This window comes from Nerophis ophidion, linkage group LG01 (genome assembly GCF_033978795.1).
Source record: "Nerophis ophidion isolate RoL-2023_Sa linkage group LG01, RoL_Noph_v1.0, whole genome shotgun sequence".
Lineage (NCBI taxonomy): Eukaryota > Metazoa > Chordata > Actinopteri > Syngnathiformes > Syngnathidae > Nerophis > Nerophis ophidion.
This window is the reverse complement of record NC_084611.1, coordinates 58824718-58850246: the sequence shown is the minus strand read 5'-3', so window position 1 is coordinate 58850246 and position 25529 is coordinate 58824718. Positions and strand designations below refer to the sequence as shown.

At 42.5% G+C, this 25529-nt stretch overlaps 1 protein-coding gene across 1 annotated transcript; it reads left to right on the top strand.

The window, feature by feature from the left end:
• Nucleotides 1-56: 56 nt before the first annotated feature.
• Nucleotides 57-20290, top strand: LOC133537026 (group XIIB secretory phospholipase A2-like protein). Its single transcript, XM_061877877.1, has 4 exons — nt 57-369; nt 9292-9380; nt 19700-19865; nt 19934-20290. Exons 1-4 carry the CDS (start codon nt 126-128, stop codon nt 20050-20052), a joined length of 618 nt encoding a protein of 205 aa, XP_061733861.1. The 5' UTR covers nt 57-125; the 3' UTR covers nt 20053-20290.
• Nucleotides 20291-25529: the final 5239 nt, after the last annotated feature.

Genomic DNA, 25529 nt, shown 5'->3' with positions numbered 1-25529 from the left:
TTTGTTCTTCCACATGCAAGGCTCTCTTGACGTCTGGCTCAAAGGTCGGGTCAGGTAGTTTGATTAGTGTTTACCCTCGGCCTCGCTCACTCGGTTTATTTTTGCAGAATCGTCTATGTTGCAGAATGACCCGCTGGGCAGGGATCGCTCCCCTCCTGCTTCTGCTCTTGCAAAGCGCTGCCGCTCAAGAAACGGACCCAAGCGCGGCACCACCTCCACCTTCGGCATCCAACGGCACGGAGGAAGAGAACGCAGAATGGGGCCTGAACTCTCTGAGAGGAAGCTTCGAGGCAGTCAGTGGCTACTTTGACTCAATGCTGGAGTTCATGGGTGGACGGGATGGACTCTGCCAATATCGCTGTCGATACGGTAATGCAGATTTAGCAAAATATCGTCTGAACGCATACAGGGGGTTGGGGTTTCCTCTGTTTTATGGAGGAAAGGAAGGATAAATGACAATATGCAGATTAATTTCACAAAGAAATCACACAAATCACATAATGAGTTTTTTCTTTGCCTTTATGTGGGATCTAAACCGAGGATGATGTTGTGGCTTGTGCAGCCCTTTGAGACAATTGTAATTTAGGGCTGTATAAATAAACATTGATTGATTGATCGATTGATTAGTTTAGTTTAGTCTTTATTTGAAGGGACAATGCACAGAAACATTAAACTCAAAGACAGATAGGTTCTGTACCAGATACTAGCTAAATAGCTCATTTTCATCTGCAGTCCCTGGCTACCTAAATCAAAGGGATAGAAAAATAATGAAATAAAATTATGACAAAAAATCATACCATATCACATAATCAAATTAAGAAAAGTTATAAAATGCCCTTTCATGGACACATACTTAAAATACAATACAACCACATCACATTTACACCATCACACAAAGACAATACATGCTCTTGTTCACATCTGTCATCATTTGTAAAAACAACCATAATTTTAACACACACACATCACAATTTACATCAAAATGCTGACATTGATAAATATCCATCCATCCATCCATTTTCTACCGCTTATTCCCTTTTGGGGTCGCGGGGGGCGCTGGCGCCTATCTCAGCTACAATCGGGCGGAAGGCGGGGTACACCCTGGACAAGTCGCCACCTCATCGCAGGGCCAACACAGATAGACAGACAACATTCACACTCACATTCACACACTAGGGCCAATTTAGTGTTGCCAATCAACTTATCCCCAGGTGCATGTCTTTGGAGGTGGGAGGAAGCCGGAGTACCCGGAGGGAACCCACGCATTCACGGGGAGAACATGCAAACTCCACACAGAAAGATCCCGAGCCTGGATTTGAACCCAGGACTGCAGGACCTTCGTATTGATAAATATAATACACATTAAGTTGCTCTGTCAAACATAGTGCCCACCGTAGTGACCGTGGGAGCAGCTTTGATTGCTCCAAAGCCACTTTTTAACTTCAATTGTACAAACTCCATTTCCATATTAGTTGGGAAATTGTGTTAGATGTAAATATAAACGGAATACAATGATTTGCAAATCATTTTTAACCCATTTTCAGTTGAATATGCTACAAAGACAACATTGTTGATGTTCAAAATGATAAACATTTTTTTTTGCAAATAATCGTTAACTTTAGAATTTGATGCCAGCAACACGTGACAAAGAAGTTGGGAAAGGTGGCAATAAATACTGATAAAGTTGAGGAATGCTCCTCAAACACTTATTTGGAACATCCCACAGGTGTGCAAGGTAATTGGGAACAGGTGGGTGCCATGATTTGGTATAAAAGCAGCTTCCGTGAAATGCTCAGTCATTCACAAACAAGGATTGGGAAACGGTCACCTCTTTGTGAACAAACGCGTGAGCAAATTGTCAAACAGTTTAAAAAATACATTTCTCAACGGGCTATTGCAAGGAATTTAGGATTTTCACCATCTATGGTCCGTAATACCATCAAAAGGTTCAGAGAATATGGAGAAATCACTGCACGTAAGCGATGATATAACAGACGTTTGTTCCCTCAGGCGGTAATGCATCAAAAAGCGACATCAGTGTGTAAAGGATATCACCACATGTGCTCAGGAACACTTTAGAAAACCACTGTCAGTAACTACAGTTTGCCGCTACATCTGCAAGTGCAAGTTAAACTCTACTATGCAAAGCCAGAGTCAACGAAACCCAGAAACACCGCCGGCTTTGCTGGGCCCGAGCTCAGCTAAGATGGACTGATGCAAAGTGGAAAAGTGTTCTGTGGTCTGACGAGTCCACATTTCAAATTGTTTTTTGGAAACGGTGAACGTCATGTCCTCCGGACCAAAGAGGAAAAGAACCATCAGGACTGTTCAATGTGCAAAGTTGAAAAGCCAGCATCTGTGATGGTATGGGGGTGCATTAGTGCCCAAGGCATGGGTAACTTATACATCTGTGAAGGCACCATTAATGCTGAAGGTGCATACAGCTTTTGGAGCAACATATGTTGCCATCCAAGCAACGTTATCATGGACGCCCTTGATTATTTGAGCAAGACAACGCCAAGTCACTTGTTACAAAAGCGTGGCTTCATAGTAAAAGAGTGCAGGTACTAGACTGGCTTGCCTGTAGTCCAGACCTGTCTCCCATTGAGAATATGTGGCGCATTATGAAGCCTAAAATACCACAACAGAGAACCCGGACTGTTGAACAACTTAAGCTGTACATAAAACAAGAATGGGAAATAATTTCACCTGAAAAGCTTCAAAAATGTCTCTCCTCAGTTCCCAAAGGTTTATTGAAGGTGATGTAACACAGTGGTGAACATACCCTTTCCCAACTACTTTGACACGTGTTGCAGCCATGAAATTATAAGTTAATTATTATTTGCAAAAAAAAATTAAGATTATGAATTTGAACATCAAATATTGTCTTTGTAGTGCATTCAATTGAATATGGTTTGAAACCGATTTGCAAATCATTGTATTCCGTTTATATTCACATCTAACACAATTTCCCAACTCATATGGAAAGGGGGATTGTAAATGAAGTTTTCAAGTTTGTTGTGAGGTCGTTCCATTCCTTTATGGCTTCATATGAAAAGGCTGATTGTCCAAAATATGTTTTACATTGACAAATGTTATGTTTTTATACCAAAACATGAAGACTCTAATACTAACACTTCCTTGAGACTGATACTGTATGGAGAATTACTTAGTATTATCAATGTCGTTATCATCTGGACTATGGCCTCAAGGCTGATAGGAAAAGGTGATGATAGAAATATCGCACAAACGTGGAAAGTTTTTAATGTGTCAGCATAATAATTTTCAATGCATACAATTTTAAAACCATTTTGTTGCTGTTCTAAAGTGATTCCAAGTTCTCAGGATTTCAAAAGACCAACATGAGCGCCAAAACACGTCAATCAAGTAAGCAAAAGACCTAAGATTATTATTGTACATGAAAAATAAAAACCAAAAGTTTGGACACACCTTCTCCTCATTCAATGTGTTTTCTTTATTTTCATGACTATTTAAATTCTAGATTGTCACTGAAGACATCAAAACTATAAATGAACACATGTGGAGTTATGTACTTGACAAAAAAAAGGGGAAATAACTGAAGACATGTTTTATATTTTAGTTTCTTCAAAATAGCCAACCTTCACTCTGATTACTATAGAAGTGAATTAATTAACTCATATCATGTTCTACATGGGGTGAATGTTTTTAATCATCTTGGAGAAAGCAAACCACCAAGTTTGAGTAAACAGTGGTATTTCAGTTTGAGCACATGATAAGATAAGGCCGCTTGGTTTGATATTCGCAGGTGGATTGGATCACTATTCGTAGGAAAGAGGCCCTGATTGGGACTTCGGAATGGAAAAGTGATAACCATATCCTTGAGAAGAGACTACCTGTCTAGCTCAACGCCGACATTTACGCTATGACTAAAGCAGTTGTTTTCCAGACACTTACTCACTAACATCTCCTTTTATGTTAAGTTAAGTTAAGTTAAGTTAAGTTAAGTTAAGTTAAAGTACCAATGATTGTCACACACACACTAGGTGTGGTGAAAATGTTCCTCTGCATTTGACCGATCCCCTTGATCACCTCCTGGGAAGTGAGGGGAGCAGTGGGCAGCAGCGGTGCCGCGCCCGGGAATCATTTATGGTGATTGTCGGATTTATGGTCCAGATGTGCTCTCCTGACCCACCGCGCACACACACAGACACAAAGTAGGAATATAAAACTGGTGGTTTGGCTTCTCCAGTTGAGGAGTCCTTCATTTTTTTTTACCTTGGTTCCTCTGGGTACGGCAGATGCTCGCTTGTAATAAAGCAACTTTTGGTTCAGTAAAGCGTTTCCGACGTCTCTTTTGATCCAGCCACACTGCCGCAGAAATACAGTTCACTGTTTTGCACACTCTTGGCCTTCTCTCAATGAGCTTCAAGACATTGTCACCTGCAAGGGTTTTCAATTCACAGGTGTCAAAAGGGACAAGCGGTAGAAAACGGATGGATGGATGGAAGGTGTCGTAGTTTTGAGGCCTTCAGTGACAATCTACAATGTAAACAGTCATGAATATAAAGAAAACACATGGAAATGAGGTGTGTCCAAACTTTTGGCATGTACTGTAGATACATGTAGGTTATGGGGTTGTACAGTATATATATATATATATATATATATATATACACACACTGTATATATATATATATATATATATATATATATATATATATATAAACCAAAATAGCCTCGACTATACATATATATATATATATAGTCGAGGCTTTTGTGGTTTATCCATTATACAGTGCTCAATACTCAATATCAGTGTAGAGCGGACTGTATGTTAAGTCAGGAAAAAAACGCAAGAGGCCATATTAGGGGATTTTATAGGCTTATAGGGATGATATAGCCTCTTGTGTTTTTTCCCGACCTAACATAAATACATATATACACATATATATTTGTGTACGTACGTTATAGACTTAGACTTCCTTTTTATTGTCATTCAAATTTGAACTTTACAGTACAGATAAGAACAAAGGTTTTTTGAATTATCTCATGGTAGTGCAGGATGAAGAAAAAAAAAAGGTGCAGATTTAAATAATTAGATTACTGTACAGATAGATATATTGCACTTTTGCATATGCATCCACGTTTATGGATGTATGTTATATTGTCTTTATATTCCAGTGAGTTAATCCATTTTGGGGGGTAATTGAGAGGGATAATTATGATGCGTTCAAGAGTCTCACGGCCTGAGGGAAGACGCTGTTACAGAACCTGAAGGTTCTGCTTCGGAGGCAGCGGAACCTCTTTCTAGAGTCCAGCAGTGAAAACAGTCCTTGGTGGGGGTAGGAGGAGTCTCTGCAGATTTTCTGAGCCCTGGTCAGGCAGCGGCTTTTTGCGATCTCCTGAAAAGGAGGACGAGGAGTCCTGGTGATATTTTCCGCCGTCCTCACCACTCTGATACCACACTTATACTCCAGTTAGTAACATTGAGACACATAGACAAAAAAAAATTACCTTTTCATTCTGACATTTCAGCCATTTGTTTTTGAATCTGCACCTTTCAAATGACTGAAGCATTTTTGTTTAGCACAGTGGTTCTTAACCTGGGTTCAATCAAACCGTAGGGGTTCGGTGAGTCGGCCTCAAAGGGTTCGGCAGAGCCCCCGCCGCAGCGGTCAGGACACACCAGACTCATGAATTGATTTACGTGGATCCCGACTTGAACAAGTTGAAAAACTTATTTGGGTGTTACCATTTAGTGGTCAATTGTACGGAATATGTACTGTGTAGACTACTAATAAAAGTGTCAATCAATCAATCAATCGCGTAAATAAAAACTTCTCCCTATTGGCGTATCTGTACTGCAAAGTCGAAATTTGAATGACAATAAAAAGCAAGTCTAAGTGTTATGGATACCCCCAAACAATGTTACTTCTAATTTTCCATCCAATTTGCAAGTGTGTAATTTGTTGTGAGTTCATGTGTTGGGATGTCGCATGGCTGCAGTTGTGTGACCTCAAGTATGCAAAAATCCAGGAGAGCAGAAAGCCGGTAAGATGATTTTAATTTCATCAAAGTAAAAGATATAAACAGAAAGCAGTCTTGCATGGAGATGTTCCCAACATGGTTTTAACTTCGAGCACTGAGGAGTGCTCGAGTGAAACATAAATAGACCTATGTTGATTGACAGCAGCTGAGGACCGCTACCAATCAACGGCGAGTGTGACAAAAACAGTGCTCAGCGGAGTAAACAGGAAGTATGACAAAATAAGAGCACTGAACAGGAAATAAAGTACAAAACACGAAAAACTATCAGAAAGTAAGTGACAGATCGTTACAGGACCTCCCCCTCAAGGAACAGATACCAGATGTTCCCTGGAAAAGAAAAATGGAAAAAAATGTCCACAAAGTAAGGGAGGGTGGAGGGAGGATTTGGTGGAAGGTCGCCAAATCTCGTGTCCCCGCAGCCAGCGAGGAAAAGTCAGGTGGCGACGGCGCGTAGAGCGCCGCTGGAACTGGCGGGGCGGGCGGCCACGGAACAGCCACATCATTGGCCGAAAAAGAGATGAGTGCATCCCGCGAGGAAGACGCCCAGGGCACGGCCACATCCGCGGCTGACGTGGAGGCGGGCGCGCTGAAGCAGGCCCGGAGACAGCAGACAAAGCGGCGGGGACTGCAGCCAAAACAGATACCTCTGCAGGAGGCGGCTGAGGAGCCGATGTTGGTGCCGGCGTGGAAGCGGCAGACGTCATCAACGGCGTGGAAGCGGCAGACGTCATCGGCGGCGTGAAAGCGGCAGACGTCATCGGCGGCGTGAAAGCGGCAGACGTCATCGGCAGTGGCAGATGACGCCGGGCGAGGAGCAGCAAATGCCGGCCGAGGAATAGCGGATGCCGGCGGTGACGAAGCCCGGCGTGGTGCTGCTCTTGGCGGCGTTGGAGCTCGGCGTGGAGCCGGCGTTGGGGCTCGGCGTGGAGCCGGCGTTGGGGCTCGGCGTGGAGCCGGCGTTGGGGCTCGGCGTGGAGCCGGCGTTGGGGCTCGGCCTGGAGCCGGCGTTGGGGCTCGGCCTGGAGCCGGCGTTGGGGCTCGGCCTGGAGCCGGCGTTGGGGCTCGGCCTGGAGCCGGCGTTGGGGCTCGGCGTGGAGCCGGCGTTGGGGCTCGGCGTGGAGCCGGCGTTGGGGCTCGGCGTGGAGCCGGCGTTGGGGCTCGGCGTGGAGCCGGCGTTGGGGCTCGGCGTGGAGCCGGCGTTGGAGCTGTGCGAAAGCCCGCCAGGGACGTAGATGTCTCCGTGGAAGGAGACGCTGGCGGGGATGACAGCGGTGTGTGCCTGGCTGCACCGCAGTGTATAGTGGGCCCCCCTCCACTAGGTGGCTGCCAGACACCGTTCACACATGCGGGAAAACGTGCCTGCTCGTCGGAGTCCCCCGGTGCGAAAACCAGGGACGGGCGGGAGGGGACCAGGAGGAGGGACGAAGACACGTCCTGTGCCGAGTCCCAGCAGGAGGACAAAAGCGACCTCACTGTGGGCTCCACTGGAGCTCTCGGCGAACCAAAAAAGAGAGCGGGAGCTGGCAAAAAGAGCAGCCGGGGAGCAGCCGCTGGAAGCTGCGTAGGAGCAGGGAGAAGCAGCTCAGCAGACGACGGGAAGGATGGCGGCGGCGGACGTGCCGGTCGGAGAGCCGCAGTCGGCGACGGAGCCGCAGGAGCCGCGAGACGTGAAGGAGGAGGCGGGCGCGCCGGTCGGTGAGCCGTAGCCGGCAGCGTTGCCGAGAGGAAGGATGGCGGCGGAGGACGCGCCGGTCGGAGAGCCGTAGCCGGTAGCGTTGCCGCGGGAGCCGTGAGGCATGCAGGAAGTGGCGGACGTGCTGGTCGGAGAGCCGTAGCCAGCCGTTGAGCCGAGAGGAAAGATGGCGGCGGGGGACGCGCCGGTCGGAGAGCCGAAGCCGGTGGCGTTGCCGCGGAGAGAGGGTCCGCGTCTGTAGGCTGGTACCGCACAAACCTGGCCTTCAAGTCCTCCAGGAATTGTGCGGTCCAGAACGTCGGCTGAGGATTGCCGACAGGGATTCTCGCGAGGTCACAATTTTCTGGCTCGAAGTTACTGTTGGGATGTCGCATGGCTGCAGTTGTGTGACCTCAAGTATGCAAAAATCCAGGAGAGCAGAAAGCCGGTAAGATGATTTTAATTTCATCAAAGTAAAATATATAAACAGAAAGCAGTCTTGCATGGAGATGTTCCCAACATGGTTTTAACTTCGAGCACTGAGGAGTGCTCGAGTGAAACATAAATAGACCTATGTTGATTGACAGCAGCTGAGGACCGCTACCAATCAACGGCGAGTGTGACAAAAACAGTGCTCAGCGGAGTAAACAGGAAGTATGACAAAATAAGAGCACTGAACAGGAAATAAAGTACAAAACACGAAAAACTATCAGAAAGTAAGTGACAGATCGTTACATCATGCACTGTGTTGGATTTGTTCTTTGAACAAGGTGATGTTCATGCACGGTTCATGTAGTGCACTAGTAAGAAAAAAAAAACACATTACTTTGTCTTGAATTTGAAAAAAAAAAAACATTTTATTTTTCACTAAAAGTTAAAGTTAAGTTAAAGTACCAATGATTGTCACACACATAGTAGATGTGGCGAAATTATTCTCTGCATTTGACCTATCAGAAGGGTTTGGTGAATGTGCATATGAAACTGGTGGGGTTCGGTAACTCCAACAAGGTTAAGAACCACTTTAGCATCTGTGTTTGGACACTGCTGGGCGTTTGCCTCTTTCGGTAGCCGTAGGGCAGGAGTCTTTAACGTTTTCAAGGCCAAGGACCCCCAAATATAAATGTCCTGAATAAAATTGTCCTACACAATAGTTTTCAATTTAAATGGTCCTAGAGGTACCTTGTTATTGTGCGAAATAAAACAAATCTCAACTCAATGGTAAAAGAATGTATTAATGCAGTGCAGTGTTCAATCATTCAATCAATCAATGTTTATTTATATAGCCCTAAAGCACAAGTGTCTCAAAGGGCTGCGCAAGCCACAACGACATCCTCGGTTCAGATCCCACATTAGTGCTGCTAATTGCTTGCTATCCAAAATGCGAACATAAATACAGTAGTATAATAATGTCTTATTTAAGGTGCAGGCAATGCGAATGCCTTTTTTAAACTAGGCCACAGTGCCTTGCATCAATGTTAATATGTATTTAAAGACATTTAACATGGTGGAATAAAAAATGTAATATATAAAAAAAATGTTTTTAAATTGACCAAGAATTTCGCTAACTATTCATGCAACAATGTGTGCAGGTAACGCTCCTCTGCCACGTCCTGGGTACCAAATGCCAGAACCTGATGGGTGCAGCTCCTACTTCTTTGGTCTTCCTGTTCCAGAAGGGGTATGTACTTCACTCCATTTAAGACAAGGGTCTCAAACTCACTTTACCTGTGGGCCACTGGATGCAGAGTCTGGGTGAGGCTGAAGACAAGATTTCCTAAAAAAATGTTTGCATACTCCTCAGCATGGAATATATTTGTATTCAGCCGACGTACAGAGAATAATGTTATTTCCGCATTGTGTGTCGTACCCCTTTCCCTCCCTACAGCAACACGGCGGTCGGCGGATAATAGCCGGGAAAGTACCGGGAGAGCGAGCGCAAAAAAGCGATGGCTCCCGTAGTGTTATCCGGCGTCATATAGAAATATATGTAGTGTTCATCGTGTGAGGCAATGCAAATTAAACAATAATAAAAAAAAATAACAATTTGAATTGGTCCAGGACTGTTATTACTGACGGACAGGTGTCGCAATTGGCCCGCGGGCCGCGTGTCTGAGGCCTCTGATTTAAGACAATCGTAGGTGTGCATTTAACATATTTTTCAAGGGGTACAATAGGATGAATTTAAAGCACAGTGTTGGCACTTTCGGGCTTATGTACTTACAGTCCTTTGGACAACCCATCCATCCATTTTCTCCCGCTTGTCCTTTTTGGGGTTGCGGGGGGCGCTGATGCCTATCTCAGCTACAATCGGGCGGAAGGCGGCGTACACCCTGGACAAGTCGCCATCTCATCGCAGGGCCAACACAGATAGACAGACAACATTCACACTCACATTCACACACAAGGGCCAATTTAGTGTTGCCAATCAACCTATCCCCAGGTGCATGTCTTTGGAAGTGGGAGGAAGCAGGAGTACCCGGAGGGAACCCACGCAGTCACGGGGAAAACATGCAAACTCCACACAGAAAGATCCCTGTCAGGTTCAAACACTGATTACATCTATTAAACAAGACAAAAGGTAAAGAATCAAACAGAGACAGAATTAAATTTGGACTAAGGTCTGAGAAGAGACATGGCCACTGTACTGTCTGTACAGTCCTTACAAGATTTCTTCTTGGAAGGTTTCAGCCTTTTGTCTTCTTGTCCGGAACACAATGTAATACAAAGTATTTTTTGATAATTTACACACAATTTTACAATCCCGAGCCCAGGATTGAACCCAGGACTACTCAGGACCTTCGTATTGTGAGGCAGATGCACTAACCCCTCTCCCACCGTGCCGCCCTTTGAACAACCAACTTGACAAAAACAAAAGTACAACCTATGATCAAGTGTACTCCATGTGTGATCTTATGTGTACTTTAACCCAAGTTTTTTGATTAACGTACAGTACAAACCAAAAGTTCGGACACACCTTCTCATTCAATGCATTTTCTTCCTTTTCATGACTATTTACTGTATATTGTAGATTGTCACTAAAGGCATCACAACTATGAATGAACATGTGGAGTTATGTAGCCACCCTTTACTCTGATTACTGCTTTGCACACTCTTGGCATTCTCTTGATGAGCTTTAAGCACACCTGTGAATTGAAAACCATTTCAGATGACTACCGCTTGAAGCTCATCAAGAGAATGCCAAGAGTGTGCAAAGCAGTAATCAGCGCAAAGGGTGGCTATTTTGAAGAAACGAGAGTATAAATCATGTTTTCAGTTATTTCACCATTTTTTGTTAAAGGGGATCATTATCACAATTTCAGAAGGGTTAAAACCAATAAAAATCTGTTCCCAGTGGCTTATTTTATTTTTCGCAATTTTTTTCAAAATTTTACCCATCACGGGATATCTCGAAAAAAGGCTTTAAAGTGCCTGATTTTTGATATTTGTGAAGCCACCGTCCATTTTCCTGTGATGTCATCCAGTGATGCCAATACAAACAAAATGGCGGATAGCACAGCAAGATATAGCAACATTAGCTCGGATTCAGACTCGGATTTTAGCAGCTTAAGCAATTCCACAGATTACGCATGTATTGCAACGGATGGTTGGAGTATGGAGGCAGATAGCGAAAATGAAATTGAAGAAGAAACTGAAGCTATTGAGCGAATAGCTATTGACACTATTCGGCGATCGCCTTTCTAACCAACGATTGAGTGCCTTGTCTGCCTTAGCATCGCCGGTAAAATGTGCAGACCAAACGATCGGGACTTTCGCATCTTGTGACACTGGAGCAACTTAAATCTGTCGATTGGTAAGTGTTTTTTTTGGCATTAAATGTGGGTGGAGGGAAAGGATGGATGCAAATATAGCTACGAATATACATACAGCTAGCCTAAATAGCATGTTAGCATCGATTAGCATGCCGTGCTAATCGATGCACACTCCACGTAAGTCAACTTGAATCCATCCCTGATCGTGTTGTTACACCCTCTGAAATCACACCGACGAGGCATGATGTCTCCAAGGTACGGAAAACAGTCGAAAAAACTGAAAATAACAGAGCTGATTTGACTTGGTGTTTGCAATGTGTTTGAGAAAATGGGCGGATTGACTACCTATGTGACGTCTTCGCTCCAAGTGCGAATAATAGAAAGGCGTTTAATTCGCCAAAATTCACCCATTTAGAGTTCAGAAATCGGTTAAAAAATATATGGTCTTTTTTCTGCAACATCAAATTATATATTGACGCTTACATAGGTCTGGTGATAATGTTCCACTTTAAATACATAACTCCACATGTGTTCATTCAGAGTTTTGATGCCTTCAGTGACAGTCTACAATGTAAATAGTCATGAAAATAAAGTAAACGCATTGAATGAGAAAGCGTGTCCAATATTTTTGGCCTCTACTGTATTTTAGATGCACTTTCAGTGTGCTTAATCAGATAATTACACAGGCACGTCACTTGTAACTTGAGTTGAATGTTGCAACGTTCCTCTATGTGCGCAACCCATATTTCTGCAAATATTTTGTTATATCTTTTAATGGGTCAGTCAACACTGAATAAATGACAGTTAGATGGAATCTACAGAGTGTAAATATACAGTCCTCTCTAACAACACATAGCCAGTCATGTCCATACTTGCCAACCTTGAGACCTCCTATTTCTGAAGGTGGGGGGCGTGGACGGGGGTGGGGCGAGGGCGTGGTTGGGGGCGTGGTTAAAAGGGGAGGAGTATATTACAGCTGTTGTGTGAGCAGTTGTGCCCTGCACTCTCTAGAAGCCGTAGGTGTTGTTGTCACATATGCATGATTGATTGATTGATTGAAACTTTTATTAGTAGATTGCACAGTACAGTACATGTTCCATACAATTGAACACTCAATGGTAACACCCGAATAAGTTTTCCAACTTGTTTAAGTCGGGGTCCACGGTAAAAATATATACTATCAGCATAATACAGTCATCACACAAGTTAATAATTATAGTATATATATTGAATTATTTACATTATTTACAATCCGGGGGGTGGGATGAGATGCTTTGGTTGATATCAGTAATCAACAATTGCATCAACAGAGAAATGGACAGTGAAACAGTGTAGGTCTTACATAGTGGAGATGTACAGCGAGCAGAGAACATAGTGAGTTCAGATAGCATAAGAACAAGTATGTACATTAGAAATACATTCGATTATTTATATTAGGTTATTTACAATCCGGGGAGATGGGATGTGAATGGAGAAGGGTATTAGTAAAGGGTTGAAGTTGCCTGGAGGTGTTGCCTGGAGGTGTTGTGGTGCATGTACAATAGGTGGCAGTATTGTCCTGTTTAAGAGTGTCACAACATTGCTGTTTACGGCAGACGAACTGTTTTACGGTAGACGAAAACGTGACTGCTGTTGTTGTGTGTTGTTACCGCGCTGGGAGGACGTTAATTAAACTGCCTAACAATTTTGTAGTGTTTATGTTGTGTTACGGTGCGGATTTTCTCCCGAAATGTGTTTGTCATTCTTGTTAGGTGTAGGTTCACAGTGTGGCTCATATTTGTAACAGTGTTAAAGTTTTTTACACGGCCACCCTCAGTGTGACCTGTATGGCTGTTGACCAAGTATGCATTGCATTCACGTATGTGTGTCTGTGGCAGCCACATGTGTTATGTGACTTGGCCGACACGCTGTTTGTACGTAGGAAAAACGAACGTGACGACAGTTGAGAGAGGACGCCAAAGGCAGTGTTTCCAAGGCCCCCAATATTGTTGTCTGGGTGGAAATCGGGAGGAAGTCAGGAGAATGGTTGACCCGGGAGATTTTCGGGAGGGGCACTGAAATTCGGGAGTCTCCCGGAAAAATCGGGATGGTTGGCAAGTATGGCCTTCTTCTGTTTTGAGCAGCGTCAAGGCCATTCGAGGGAGTCAACTCGTGGATTAGGTTTGTTGTTGTTCCAAGCAAGCAGACATTTCCATGGCTTGTCTGTTCTAATCGTTCTCTCGTATCCAATTTTTGCATTTCCATAAGCCTCTCCATGATGTGATCCAATTTACGATTCAGTTTAGAAATCTCCAAGGTCTGTGAACCTACAGCTGAATCCATGCCTTCCACTGCAACAAACAGCCTTCGGGCCCCTTGAATGGCAGCCATCGTCTTCCGAATTTAACGACACATCAAACCAATGCTCAGCCCAATCAGCAGATGCCCTGCGATCACAGTTCCAAATAGGTAGATGTCATCCACGTCCTCGATGGAAAGCCTTGAGAGGCATATTATTCTCTATTTCTCCTGGGAGTCTCTCACGTACCCCGCAGCAAATACTCTGTCAGAACCTGTTTTCCTCGTCAAAAAAGATTTTGTCAAGTCCAGAGAGTCTAGCTAATCAATTCAATTTCTGGTGTTTAGATTTAGGAGGACAGCGCAGAGAAAGAGGCTCTAAAAAGTATAGACAAGACAAGACAAAGAGAGCAAGCAGGGAGAAACAGAAGGGGGGTAAAAATGTGACCGCTTCGACCAAGTGCCAAGGAAGAAAATATAATAATAATATAGTATGAATAATATAATGTATGTTTCGTGTACTATAGCATGTGTGTTTTGTATAGTCAGACTATATAGAATGTAAGTTTTGTTTTATATACTGTACTATAGTCAGACTACAGTATGTTTTGTACAGTCACACCATAGAATGTATTTTTTGTTTTGTAAACTGTAGTCAGACTGTTTTGTATATCCATCCATCCATTTTCTACCGCCTGTCCCTTTTTTGGGTTGCTGGAGCCTAGCTCAACTGCATTCGGGCGCTATGCTGCGTACACCCTGGATAAGAGTCAGACTATATAGAATACAGGTTCTGTTTTGTATACTATAGTCGGACTTCGTTTTGTTTTCTATAATCAGACAATTGAATGTATCAGACTATGTTTGGTTGTGTATAGTGTTCGGCGAGGGACTCGCACAAACCTCGACTCAGTTCCACCTCGCCACGTGTTCATTTCATCTGAGGAAGAATAAAACTTGTCACTTATTTCATCGTTAAATCAGTTGCATTTATTTGCATCAACAAAAAAAGGTATGTACTTCCAAATATCGATGCAAAATTGGCCACACACGTCACCTCGCTTGTTGGATCACGTTTAGGCGAGCGTGTCTTCTCTCAAAATCATCTCTTCTGGGCTAACACAGTAGCAACATTGCCTTCTTCATATAATTTCATTGTTAGCTACAGTATGAGCTTGATTGACTAAGATCAAAATACCACGCACTAAACAGTGTAAGCATTCTATAAAATAGGGTGTACTATTTGTGGTTGTGTTGCATGTGAGTTACTAAGACCGTGTGTACAATTGAAAAGTAGAGTGGACCACCTTATTTAAATGATGATTTTGTATGCATTCTACGGGGCATCACCATGGAGACACTCATTTACTGCACATCCACGTTATCAAGCTGTGTCATTTTGCTGTTTTCAAACATGCAGGCAACATATGCCACTTTTTATGGGCATTTTAGAAGCAGTCGTTCCAGTACATCTTCATTGACACCTTTTTATCTTTTTTTTTTTAACGCTGAAGGTGTCAGAGTTTGTTGGTGACGAACCCCGAGATGCAGAGAAGGCGGCAGGCATTGTGCAGGAAAACATGATTTAATTAAAATACTACAACAAGAACAAACAAAAGGGTACTGACAAAAACCGCGTACGAGGCGGATAACGAACTAAAAGACCTAGCATGGGAGCTAGAAGATAACGAGCCTAGCGTTGAAGCTAGCAGGAGAACAAGAACGAACAAAAGGGTACTAACAAAAAACGCGCACGAGGCGGATAAAAAACTAGCATAGGAGCTAGCAGGAAACAGAAGTCGGTTCTTGTTGTATGAAAACAAAACGGAAGCAAGGAACAAAAGACAGTAAGCTAAAAACAGCTACCGAAATATAGCTTACCGCTACGCTGCAATGACAATACATGACACGACATGACAGGAGCAACAGGTAGCAACGACAATAATCCAGCCCAGACTGGATGGGAAGGCAGGTCAAAATAGGAGTGGGCTGATTGACACCAGGTGTGGCCAGGTGCCAATCAGCCGCAGCTGAGGGGACACAGCACTTAGGGAGAAAGACAGGAAACAGACAAAATAAGAGCGCTGACAGAAAATACTACACACACAGAGGAAACAAAGACAAATGCAGAGGAAAAAACTAAAACATAATCAAACTGTCAGGCACGAACCTGACAGAAGATGCATGGAAGGGAGCTTACACTTACAGTACTCTGCTCAATACGCAAAAAATGCACACTTCACTACTTTTTTTCCATATAAAAAATAATTTAATGATATATATTCTATGCGGAAAAAAATGTCTGTCAAAAAAAAGAAAAGTAAAGGACACCAAAAAATCTAAATTGTATTTGTTTTAATCAGCCCCTTAAATAATAATAATTATAATAGATTTTATTTGGTATACCGCTTTTCAGAGTACTCAAATACGCTTTACAGGATAAAAAATTTAAATATAAAACAGTTCAAAGTAAAATTATAAAATACAGGCAATATAAAAGCAGTACATTGTTAAATAAACACTAATACAGGACAATTACAGGATGTCATGTTTTGTGGTTATGTTCTGTTTTGTTTTTGACTCCATTGGTTCCTGTTTTTGCGCACCCTGGTTTGTTTTTGTTTCCATAACTACCAATCACTTCACCTGTTCTCTCGACTCACGCACCTGATTCACTTGGACTCATGCACCTGTTTTCAATCACCACGTCACCATTTAAGCCTGCAGTTGCCAGGCATTAGCCTGGCGACATCACCCTCTATCACCCTCTATACATCCATGTTATCCATGCCGATGATCCATGCTCTTTCTCGGTTTAAGTAAGTTTTGTTTTTTTTTGTCCATAGTTCTGCCATTGTGCATAGTTTGGTTTCATAGCCAAGTTTTTGTACCTCCTCTGTGAGTGCTTTTCGTTTGTTCCTTTTTTGAGTTATTAATTAAAAGATGTCCTTACCTTCACGCCGTGTCCGTTCTAATCGCTTCGCACTTCGGGAAAACAAACCACACCATAGTCCACGCCATGACACAAGACTAGTATTTACAGGACATAGAACACTAATCACTGGTTAAAAGCAGATCCAAACAGGTGTGTTTTGAGAAGGCTTTTGAAGGTGGGAAGGTCTGAGCAGTCACGGTAGGGTTTGGGAAAAAAGTTCCAGAGGGTGGGAGCAGCGATGAAGAAGGCTCTATCACCCCAGGTCCGGAGCTTGGTTCTGAGTGGTGGGGAGAGGCGGTTGGCATCAGAAGAGCAGAGCATGCGTGAAGGGGTATGACGGTGAAGCAGGTTGGTGAGGTAGCAGGGGGCCTGGTTGTGGAGGGCTTTGTGGGTGAGGAAGAGTATTTCAAAGTGGATACGGAGAGTAACGGGGAGCTAGTGGAGTTTCTGAAGGACTGGGATGATGTGCTCATGGGAGCGGCTGTGGGTGAGCAGGCGGTCGGCAAAGTTTTGAATGTATTGGAGTTTATTGAGAATTTTGCAATATAAGCCATAGAGCAGGGGTGTCAAACTCAAATACAGAGTGGGCCAAAATTTAAAACTGAACAAAGCCGCGGGCCGAAGTTGAAGAAATTATTAATAGGGACCCATACAAGTTTTGCGTTGAATATTGAACAAGCAAGGCCAATATAACTTTATAGTGACATGCAACATTGAGTCTCAAATAATAATGATAATAACAATTTAAAAATATCATTGGCATATCAAACAAAATTTAAATAAAAAATCTTGTGCCTCTTTTCTATTTTCAGCCTTCGGAGGTACATATCAAAAATAAACGTTTTCCACAGGCTCATAATAAATTTGAAAAAAAAAAAAAGGATTTAAACAATCAAGCCTTGAAGTACCAAGAGAAAGTGCATGAATAAAACGTTAATTATTGCTCAGTTTTCAACATTGATTTGCTTTAACACTGAATATGGAACAAGCAACGCTTACATAACTTAATCATGCAAAAGCAACCATCAAAAAACAAACGAAAAAACATTAATGGTACATTAAATCAAATGAAAAAAAAAAAAAAAATAATGCGTCTTTTCCATTTGCAGCCCTCTGAGGTAAATATCAACATTAACGTTTTCACAGGCTAATAAATTTAAAAATAAAATAACAATGAGGTGGGCGGGGTTGGGGGAGGGCGGGGTGTGTATATCGTAGCGTCCCGGAAGAGTTAGTGCTGCAAGGGTTCTGGGTATTTGTTCTGTATGTTGTGTTCTGTGCGGATGTGTCTGTCATTCTTGTTTGGTGTGGGTTCACAGTGTGGCGCATATTGGTAACAGTGTTAAAGTTGTTTATACGGCCAACCTCAGTGTGACCTGTATGGCTATTGACCAAGTAGGCTTGCATTCAAATATGTGTGTGTAAAAGCTGCATATATTACGTGGCTTTGCCGGCACGCAGTTTGTATGGAGGAAAAGCGGACGTGACGACAGGTTGTAGAGGACGCTAAAGGCGGTGCCTTTAAGACACGCCCCCAATATTGTTGTCCAAGTGGAAATCGAGAGAAATTTGGGAGAATGGTTGCCCCGGGAGATTTTCGGGAGGGGCACTGAACTTCAGGTGTTTTCCGGGAAGTATTAGCGGTGAATGCGGTGTTACTGCGGCACTGCCGCTGTATAATACCGGCGGGCCAGCTCTAATGTTAATTTGATATTGCCTCAAGGGCCAAATCAAATTACACGGCAGGCCAGATTTGGCCCAAGGGCCAGAGTTTGACACCCGTGCTATAGAGGATGCTGTTACAGTAGTCAAGTCTGGAGGGGATGAAGGCATGGATCAGGGTTTCAACGGCAGAGAAGGAGAGTGATGGACGGAGAGGTGCAATATCTTTAAGGGAGAAGAAAGCAGCTCTTGTGATGTGGTTGACATGGTGTTCAAAAGAGAGGTTATTTTCCAGAATGACTCCGACGTTGTGGATGTGAGTGGATGGGGACAGAGTGGAGTTGTCGACGGAGAGGCGGAAGTTGAGCCCTCGAGCAGCTATAAAATGTTGTTGCTGAACAGACGATATATCTAATAATGTATTTTCCGTACAACAATAGTAAGTACAAACCCCGTTTCCATATGAGTTGGGAAATTGTGCTAAATGTAAATATAAACGGAATACAATGATTTGCCACTCATTTTCAACCCATATTCAGTTGAATATGCTGCAAAGACAACATATTTGATGTTCAAACTGATAAACTTTTTTTTTTTGCAAATTATCATTAACTTTAGAATTTGATGCCAGCAACACGTGACAAAGAAGTTGGGAAAGGTGGCAATAAATACTGATAAAGTTGAGGAATGCTCTTAAAACACTTATTTGGAACATCACACAGGTGTGCAGGTTAATTGGGAACAGGTGGGTGCCATGATTGGGTATTAAAAACAGCTTCCCAAAAAATGCTCAGTCTTTCACAAGAAAGGATGGGGCGAGGTACACCCCTTTGTCCACAACTGCGTGACCAAATAGTCAAACTGTTTAAGAACAACGTTTCTCAAAGTGCAATTGCAAGTAATTTAGGGATTTCAACATCTACGGTCCATAATATCATCAAAAGGTTCAGAGAATCTGGAGAAATCACTCCACGTAAGCGGCATGGCCGGAAACCAACATTGAATGACCGTGACCTTTGATCCCTCAGAAAGCACTGTATCAAAAACCGACATCACTCTCTGAAGGATATCACCACATGGGCTCAGGAACACTTCAGAAAACCACTGTCACTAAATACAGTTTGTCGCTACATCTCTAAGTGCAAGTTAAAGCTCTACTATGAAAAGCGAAAGCCATTTATCAACAACATCCAGAAACACCGCCGGCTTCTCTGGGCCCGACATCATCAAAGATGTTTTTTTTTTCTTTGTAATTGAACTGATCAATATCATGCAAAATGTAATTTGTGCCATCAACAATGTATTGAACAATATATTTTATGTGTACCATCGCCACTGTTTGTTGTACTTCAGATGGACATGGGCATCCCCGCCATGACCAAATGTTGCAACCAGCTGGATATGTGTTACGAGACCTGTGGTTCTAACAAGTACCGCTGTGACTCCAAGTTCCGCTGGTGTCTCCACAGCATCTGCTCCGACCTCAAAAAAAGCCTTGGCTTTGTGTCTAAAGTTGAAGGTTGGTAACTCAAGTCTTATTAGTACTTTGTATTATAATTGAGGATAAATGCAACGTTCTCTCAACAGCATGTGAGACGGTGGCGGACACTTTGTTCAACACAGTGTGGACTCTGGGCTGCAGACCCTACATGAACAGCCAGCGAGCGTCTTGCTACTGCCAAGGAGAAGAGAAAGATGAACTCTAGACTGAAGTCAAACCTTATTTTTTATTTATGACAATTATAATTCACAGAAACATTTCATCTTTATGGGCAACATTGTTTTACCTGAGTGACAGTTGTGGGTTTTTTTTGCTATTCACAACACAATGCATTTATCTTAGTAGCCTCTTAATTGTTATTTTGACACACAATAATGCATTTGCTTTGTCTCGATTGTACAGTATGAAATATTAAAATAAAAAAAAACATAACATTACCCTAATTTTTAAAACACTTCCTTTTGGTTTACATCAGGGGTATCTCATTATTTTGACATGGGCGCCCAACCTTTCCGCGACCGAGGGGCCCAATGCCCGTTCAAATATTAACACTGAATCAGAATCAGAAACACTTTAATATTCCTCGAGGGGAAATTAACATTTTCAGTACAATCCAATTCAAGTTCAGACAAACATTACAGGGAGACAGGACAGGATCGCTGACGGGTCTGCCAACTTCCGGCGCCCCTTACAAAAATGGTGAGAAACAGGAAGGAAGGGGGGGGCTGAGAAAAAAAAAAATCAGTCTTAGCCTGGGCCCCCGGAGAGGGGGTCCAGACTGAGGCCAAGGAAGAAGAAAAAAACCTCTTAGCCATAGGACACAAAAAATGTGTTGTAAGAGGGAAACATCAAACATCAAAGATTAAAAAAGACATTAAAGACATTAAAAGAGCAAAGCTGATTCAACCAGACACTTCTACACACAGCCACAAAAGTAAAAGAAGATGTCAGGTTCAAACACTGATGACATCTATTAATCAGACAAGAAGCAAAGAACCAAGCAGAGACAAGAGTTCAATATAGCTCATGAGGAGAACGCTGCCACTGAACACTTAGTCACAGTCTCACCCTACGCTCTAAAGTTCAGCTGCCGCGTCCGTTTTTTTATTCAGAGTTCCAAAGTCAACATCACTGAGGCCACCTCTAAAAAGAGTGGTCACATATATTATGCAAAGCAGGTCCAGGACGCACAGTACGTGACGGAATTGGCTGGGGGCCTTATGATTTCGCCTTGTTCCCACTTCATCTGCGTGTTGTCATCTTATCTTCATTGAGGTCCTTGAAGTCTCTGTCTTGTCTGCGTGCTGTCATCCCATCCCTGCCGAGGTCCCTGAAGTCCTTGACTGCCAGCGGGCCAAAACAAATATAACATCTGTGGCTGAGGCCACCCCTCAGACAAGAAGTTTTGTCCTTGCAAAGATAAGAAAAAGTCTAACTTGAGCACACTAGCTAATAACTAAAGCAACAGACTTCAAGCATACCAAAGTTAGTGTGATAATATATACATAATTATTCTAACACAACAGCAAAAAAAAACAAACAAAAAAAACATATACACTGTGGTGGCCTCTGCAGTGTTCCACAGCATCGTCTGCTGGGGTGGAGGGAGCATGGCCAGAGACAGGAGCAGACCCAACAAAGCAACCAAGAGAGTCGACTCCACAAACCTTCGGCCAGTGTCCAGTCTGCATGGATGAGCGAGACGCATGCATGCGTTTAAGGAGACCGATTCAGCCAAGACACTGTGAAGCCCGTCCGTCCCGGCGCTCAGCACCAGCTACCCAGCCCTGTCTCTACATCCACATCTCCTCCAGTCTCTCCAAACGGACTCTGGTGTGGCAGAGACCCAGCAGCTGGTCTCCATGGCCATAAGGCTCCCAGGAGGCAGATTCAGAAGTTCACAAAAAAGCACCGCAGAAGTCACAAAAGTGCCACCCCTTGTCACACAGTCCCAAAGGGTCCCCAACCAAAAGGCAAAAAAATCACACAAAAAAAACATGTGAAAACAAGAGGGAGTAAGCCATTTTACTCTTGAACTTAATTGTATTCAATAACTAGAAAATTCACACGGAAATTTGGATCGGACTGCTATCTGTAAGCTGGACCTCTGGCCGGGGGTCGCAGGAAGCAGCCGTACTTTTAAGATGGTGCCAAGTGTCTGAATCCGTCAATTTTAAGGTGTAACTGTACAAAATCAGCTACAGAGTGAACTTTTACCTTAAAAATAATGTTTTTCCTTGAAAATCAACTTTTACCTTGAAAATAATTTTTGGTCATGAAAATAAAGTTTTACCTCTAAAATCCCTTTTTCCCCTGAGAATACATTTTTACCTTGAAAATCAACTTTTACCTTGAAAATCAACTTTTACCTTGAAAATCTTTTTTTTTCCTTTAAAATCAACTTTTACGTTGACAATAATTTTTGTCATTAAAATAAAGTTTTACTTTGAAAATAATTTTTTTCTTTTGAAATCATTTTTTTACCTTGAAAATCATTTTTTGTCATGAAAATCAACTTTTACCTTGAAAAATCATTTTGCCCCTTGAAAATCAACTTTTATCTTGAAAATCATTTTTTTCCTTGAAAATCATTTTTTGTCATGAAAATCACCTTTTATCTGGAAACCAACTTTTACCTTGAAAATCTTTTTTTATCTTGAAAATCAACTTTTACCTTGAAAATAATTTTTTGTCATAAAAATAAACTTTTACCTTGAAAATCTTTTTTTTCCTTGAAAATATATTTTTATCTTGAAAATCTTAAAACGTTAGCACGCTTACATGAAATTGCTCAACATTTAGCATGTGTGCTAACAACAGCATGCTAACTGTTACTCCCTCCGAGGTATTAATCAAGGCTCAAGTTGTTCGTTTTTCTCAAACAGACATTTATTTTAGCCACGCCGCCTTCTCCTTAACAACGATGCCAACACAATGCCAAAATAATGCAGTCAGAACTAATGAATAAGAAAAAACAGAACTTACAATTAAAAGGGGCGGTATAGCTCAGTTGGTAGAGTGGCCAGCAATTTGACGGTTGCAGGTTCGATTCCCGCTTCCGCCATCCTAGTCACTGCCGTTGTGTCCTTGGGCAAGACACTTTACCCACCTGCTCCCAGTGCCACCCACACTGGTTTAAATGTAACTTAGATATTGGGTTTCACTATGTAAAGCGCTTTGAGTCACTAGAGAAAAGCGCTATATAAATATAATTCACTTCACTTCACAAAAGAAAAAACACATTATTTTCACATACATTATCACAAAGAATCATACCTCATTGGCCTCACAAACTCCAAGGGAATAAAGTTTCTTTTCAAGCCGAGACTCCATTAACCTCCTCCATCAAATGTTTGCTGTCTCATACTGCTTCCCTTATTCCGTCACATATTCATTGTCCCCTCAACAATGTGACCAAACAGGAACAAAAAATATGTTCCTCTCCAATTTACATGAGTTTTGTAACAAAAATAAAGTTAGCATATACAGTGGGGCAAAAAAGTATTTAGTCAGCCACCGATTGTGCAAGTTCTCCCACTTAAAAGGATGACAGAAGTGTGTAATTTTGATCATAGGTACACTTCAACTGTGAGAGACAGAATGTGAAAAAAAAAATCCAGGAATTCAAATTGTAGGAATTTTAAAGAATTTATTTGCAAATTATGGTGGGAAATAAGTATTTCGTCAACCATTCAAAGCTCTCACTGATGGAAGGAGGTTTTGGCTCAAAATCTCACGATACATGGCCCCATTCATTCTTTCCTTAACACGGATCAATCGTCCTGTCCCCTTAGCAGAAAAAAAGCCCCAAAGCATGATGTTTCCACCCCCATGCTTCACAGTAGGTGTGGTGTTCTTGGGATGCAACTCAGTATTCTTCTTCCTCCAAACACGACGAGTTGAGTTTATACGTAAATGGATACATGGATGACACACCAGAGGATTGGGAGAATGTCATGTGGTCTGATGAAACCAAAATAGAACTTTTTGGTAAAAACTCAAATCACCGTGGGAGGGGGTGGGGGCGTGGGGGTCAACCCACATCTGCGGCCCTCTCCAAGGTTTCTCATAGTCATCAACATTGACCTCCCACTGGGTTGGGAGTTTTTCCTTGCCCTTTTGTGGGCTCTGAAACGAGGATGTCGTTGTGGCTTGTGCATCCCTTTGAGACACTTGTGATGTAGGGCTCTATGAATAAATATTGATTGGTTGATTGATATGACTCTGGGTTAAACGGTTGCAAAATTAGCTCAAAAAGCTTGCACTTTAATGTTAGCATGTTTACTCTTGAGGTTAATTGTATTCAATATTTGCAGTACATATAACCTACTTACAGTTTAACTAATTATGTCAAGCATGTGTTAAATCCAAAGATTATTATCAAGGCTAAATAAGCTAAATATAAAAAATAGTACTCATCAAATATACTGCAAAGAAGGAAAACATAAACACTGTTAAAAATACATACAATTAAACTGTGCTAAAATAAATACATTCTAACTTCATTTTTATTCAAAATACCGCTTCAACATTTTAGTCACAATTTTTGCTCTCATTAAACTTCTCTATGGCTTTAATATTGTCATTAATTCCACAAGTGGTGGAAAACTAATTTACCACAGCTGAACATTTTTTGGGCAACCCAACAATGAGCCCCAGCCTTATGGGTAAGAAACGCTGGTCTAAATAATATGTAATGATGTATTTTTTAGTCAAAATTCTGCTGTAAAGACCTATCTTCAAGCCACTTTTTGGCTGCCTTGGAAAACAAGCTGTTTCGAAAGGCTGAATTGAAACTCAAGCTAACTAAACTTTCGTCCCCATGTTTATTAAGCGAGAAGCTTTTCGCAAGGTTCTGAAAAAAAAAATCTTATTTTAAGAATATTCAACTTTTGAGCAACATATACTACAAACCCTGTTTCCATATGAGTTGGGAAATTGTGCTAAGCCAAGCCACATTCAGCATGTGTTACAACAGCGTGGCTTCGTAAAAAAAAAAAAGAGTGCGGGTACTTTCCTGGCCCGCCTGCAGTCCAGACCTGTCTCCTATCGATAATGTGTGATGCATTATGAAGGGTAAAATACGACAGGGGAAATCCCGGACTGTTAAAATGATAAATAAATGGGTTGTACTTGTATAGCGCTTTTCTACCTTCAAGGTACTCAAAGCGCTTTGACACTACTTCCACATTTACCCATTCACACACACATTCACACACTGATGGCGGAAGCTGCCATGCAAGGCGCCAACCAGCACCCATCAGGAGCAAGGGTGAAGTGTCTTGCTCAGGACACAACGGACGTGACGAGGGTGGTTCTAGGTGGGATTTGAACCAGTGACCCTCGGGTTGCGCACGGCCACTCTCCCACTGCGCCACATAACAGATTTAGCCCTTTAGCTAGTCCTACACCCCAGTCTACTGGGCACAACGCTTTAGTCATAGGGGACTCCATCACCCGAAACGTAAAGCTTAGCAAACCAGCCACAATTAAGTGCCAGAGCACCTGACATTGAAGCTAATCTTAGGGAGCTAACTCGCAACAGGCCTTGTAAACACGTACGACAGGCTAATCGCACCACTAGTCATGCAAACATAGTTGTACACGTTGGTTCCAATGACACTAGGATAAGACAGTCAGAGATTACAAAGGGAAACATAGCCAGGACTTGTGATCTCGCTA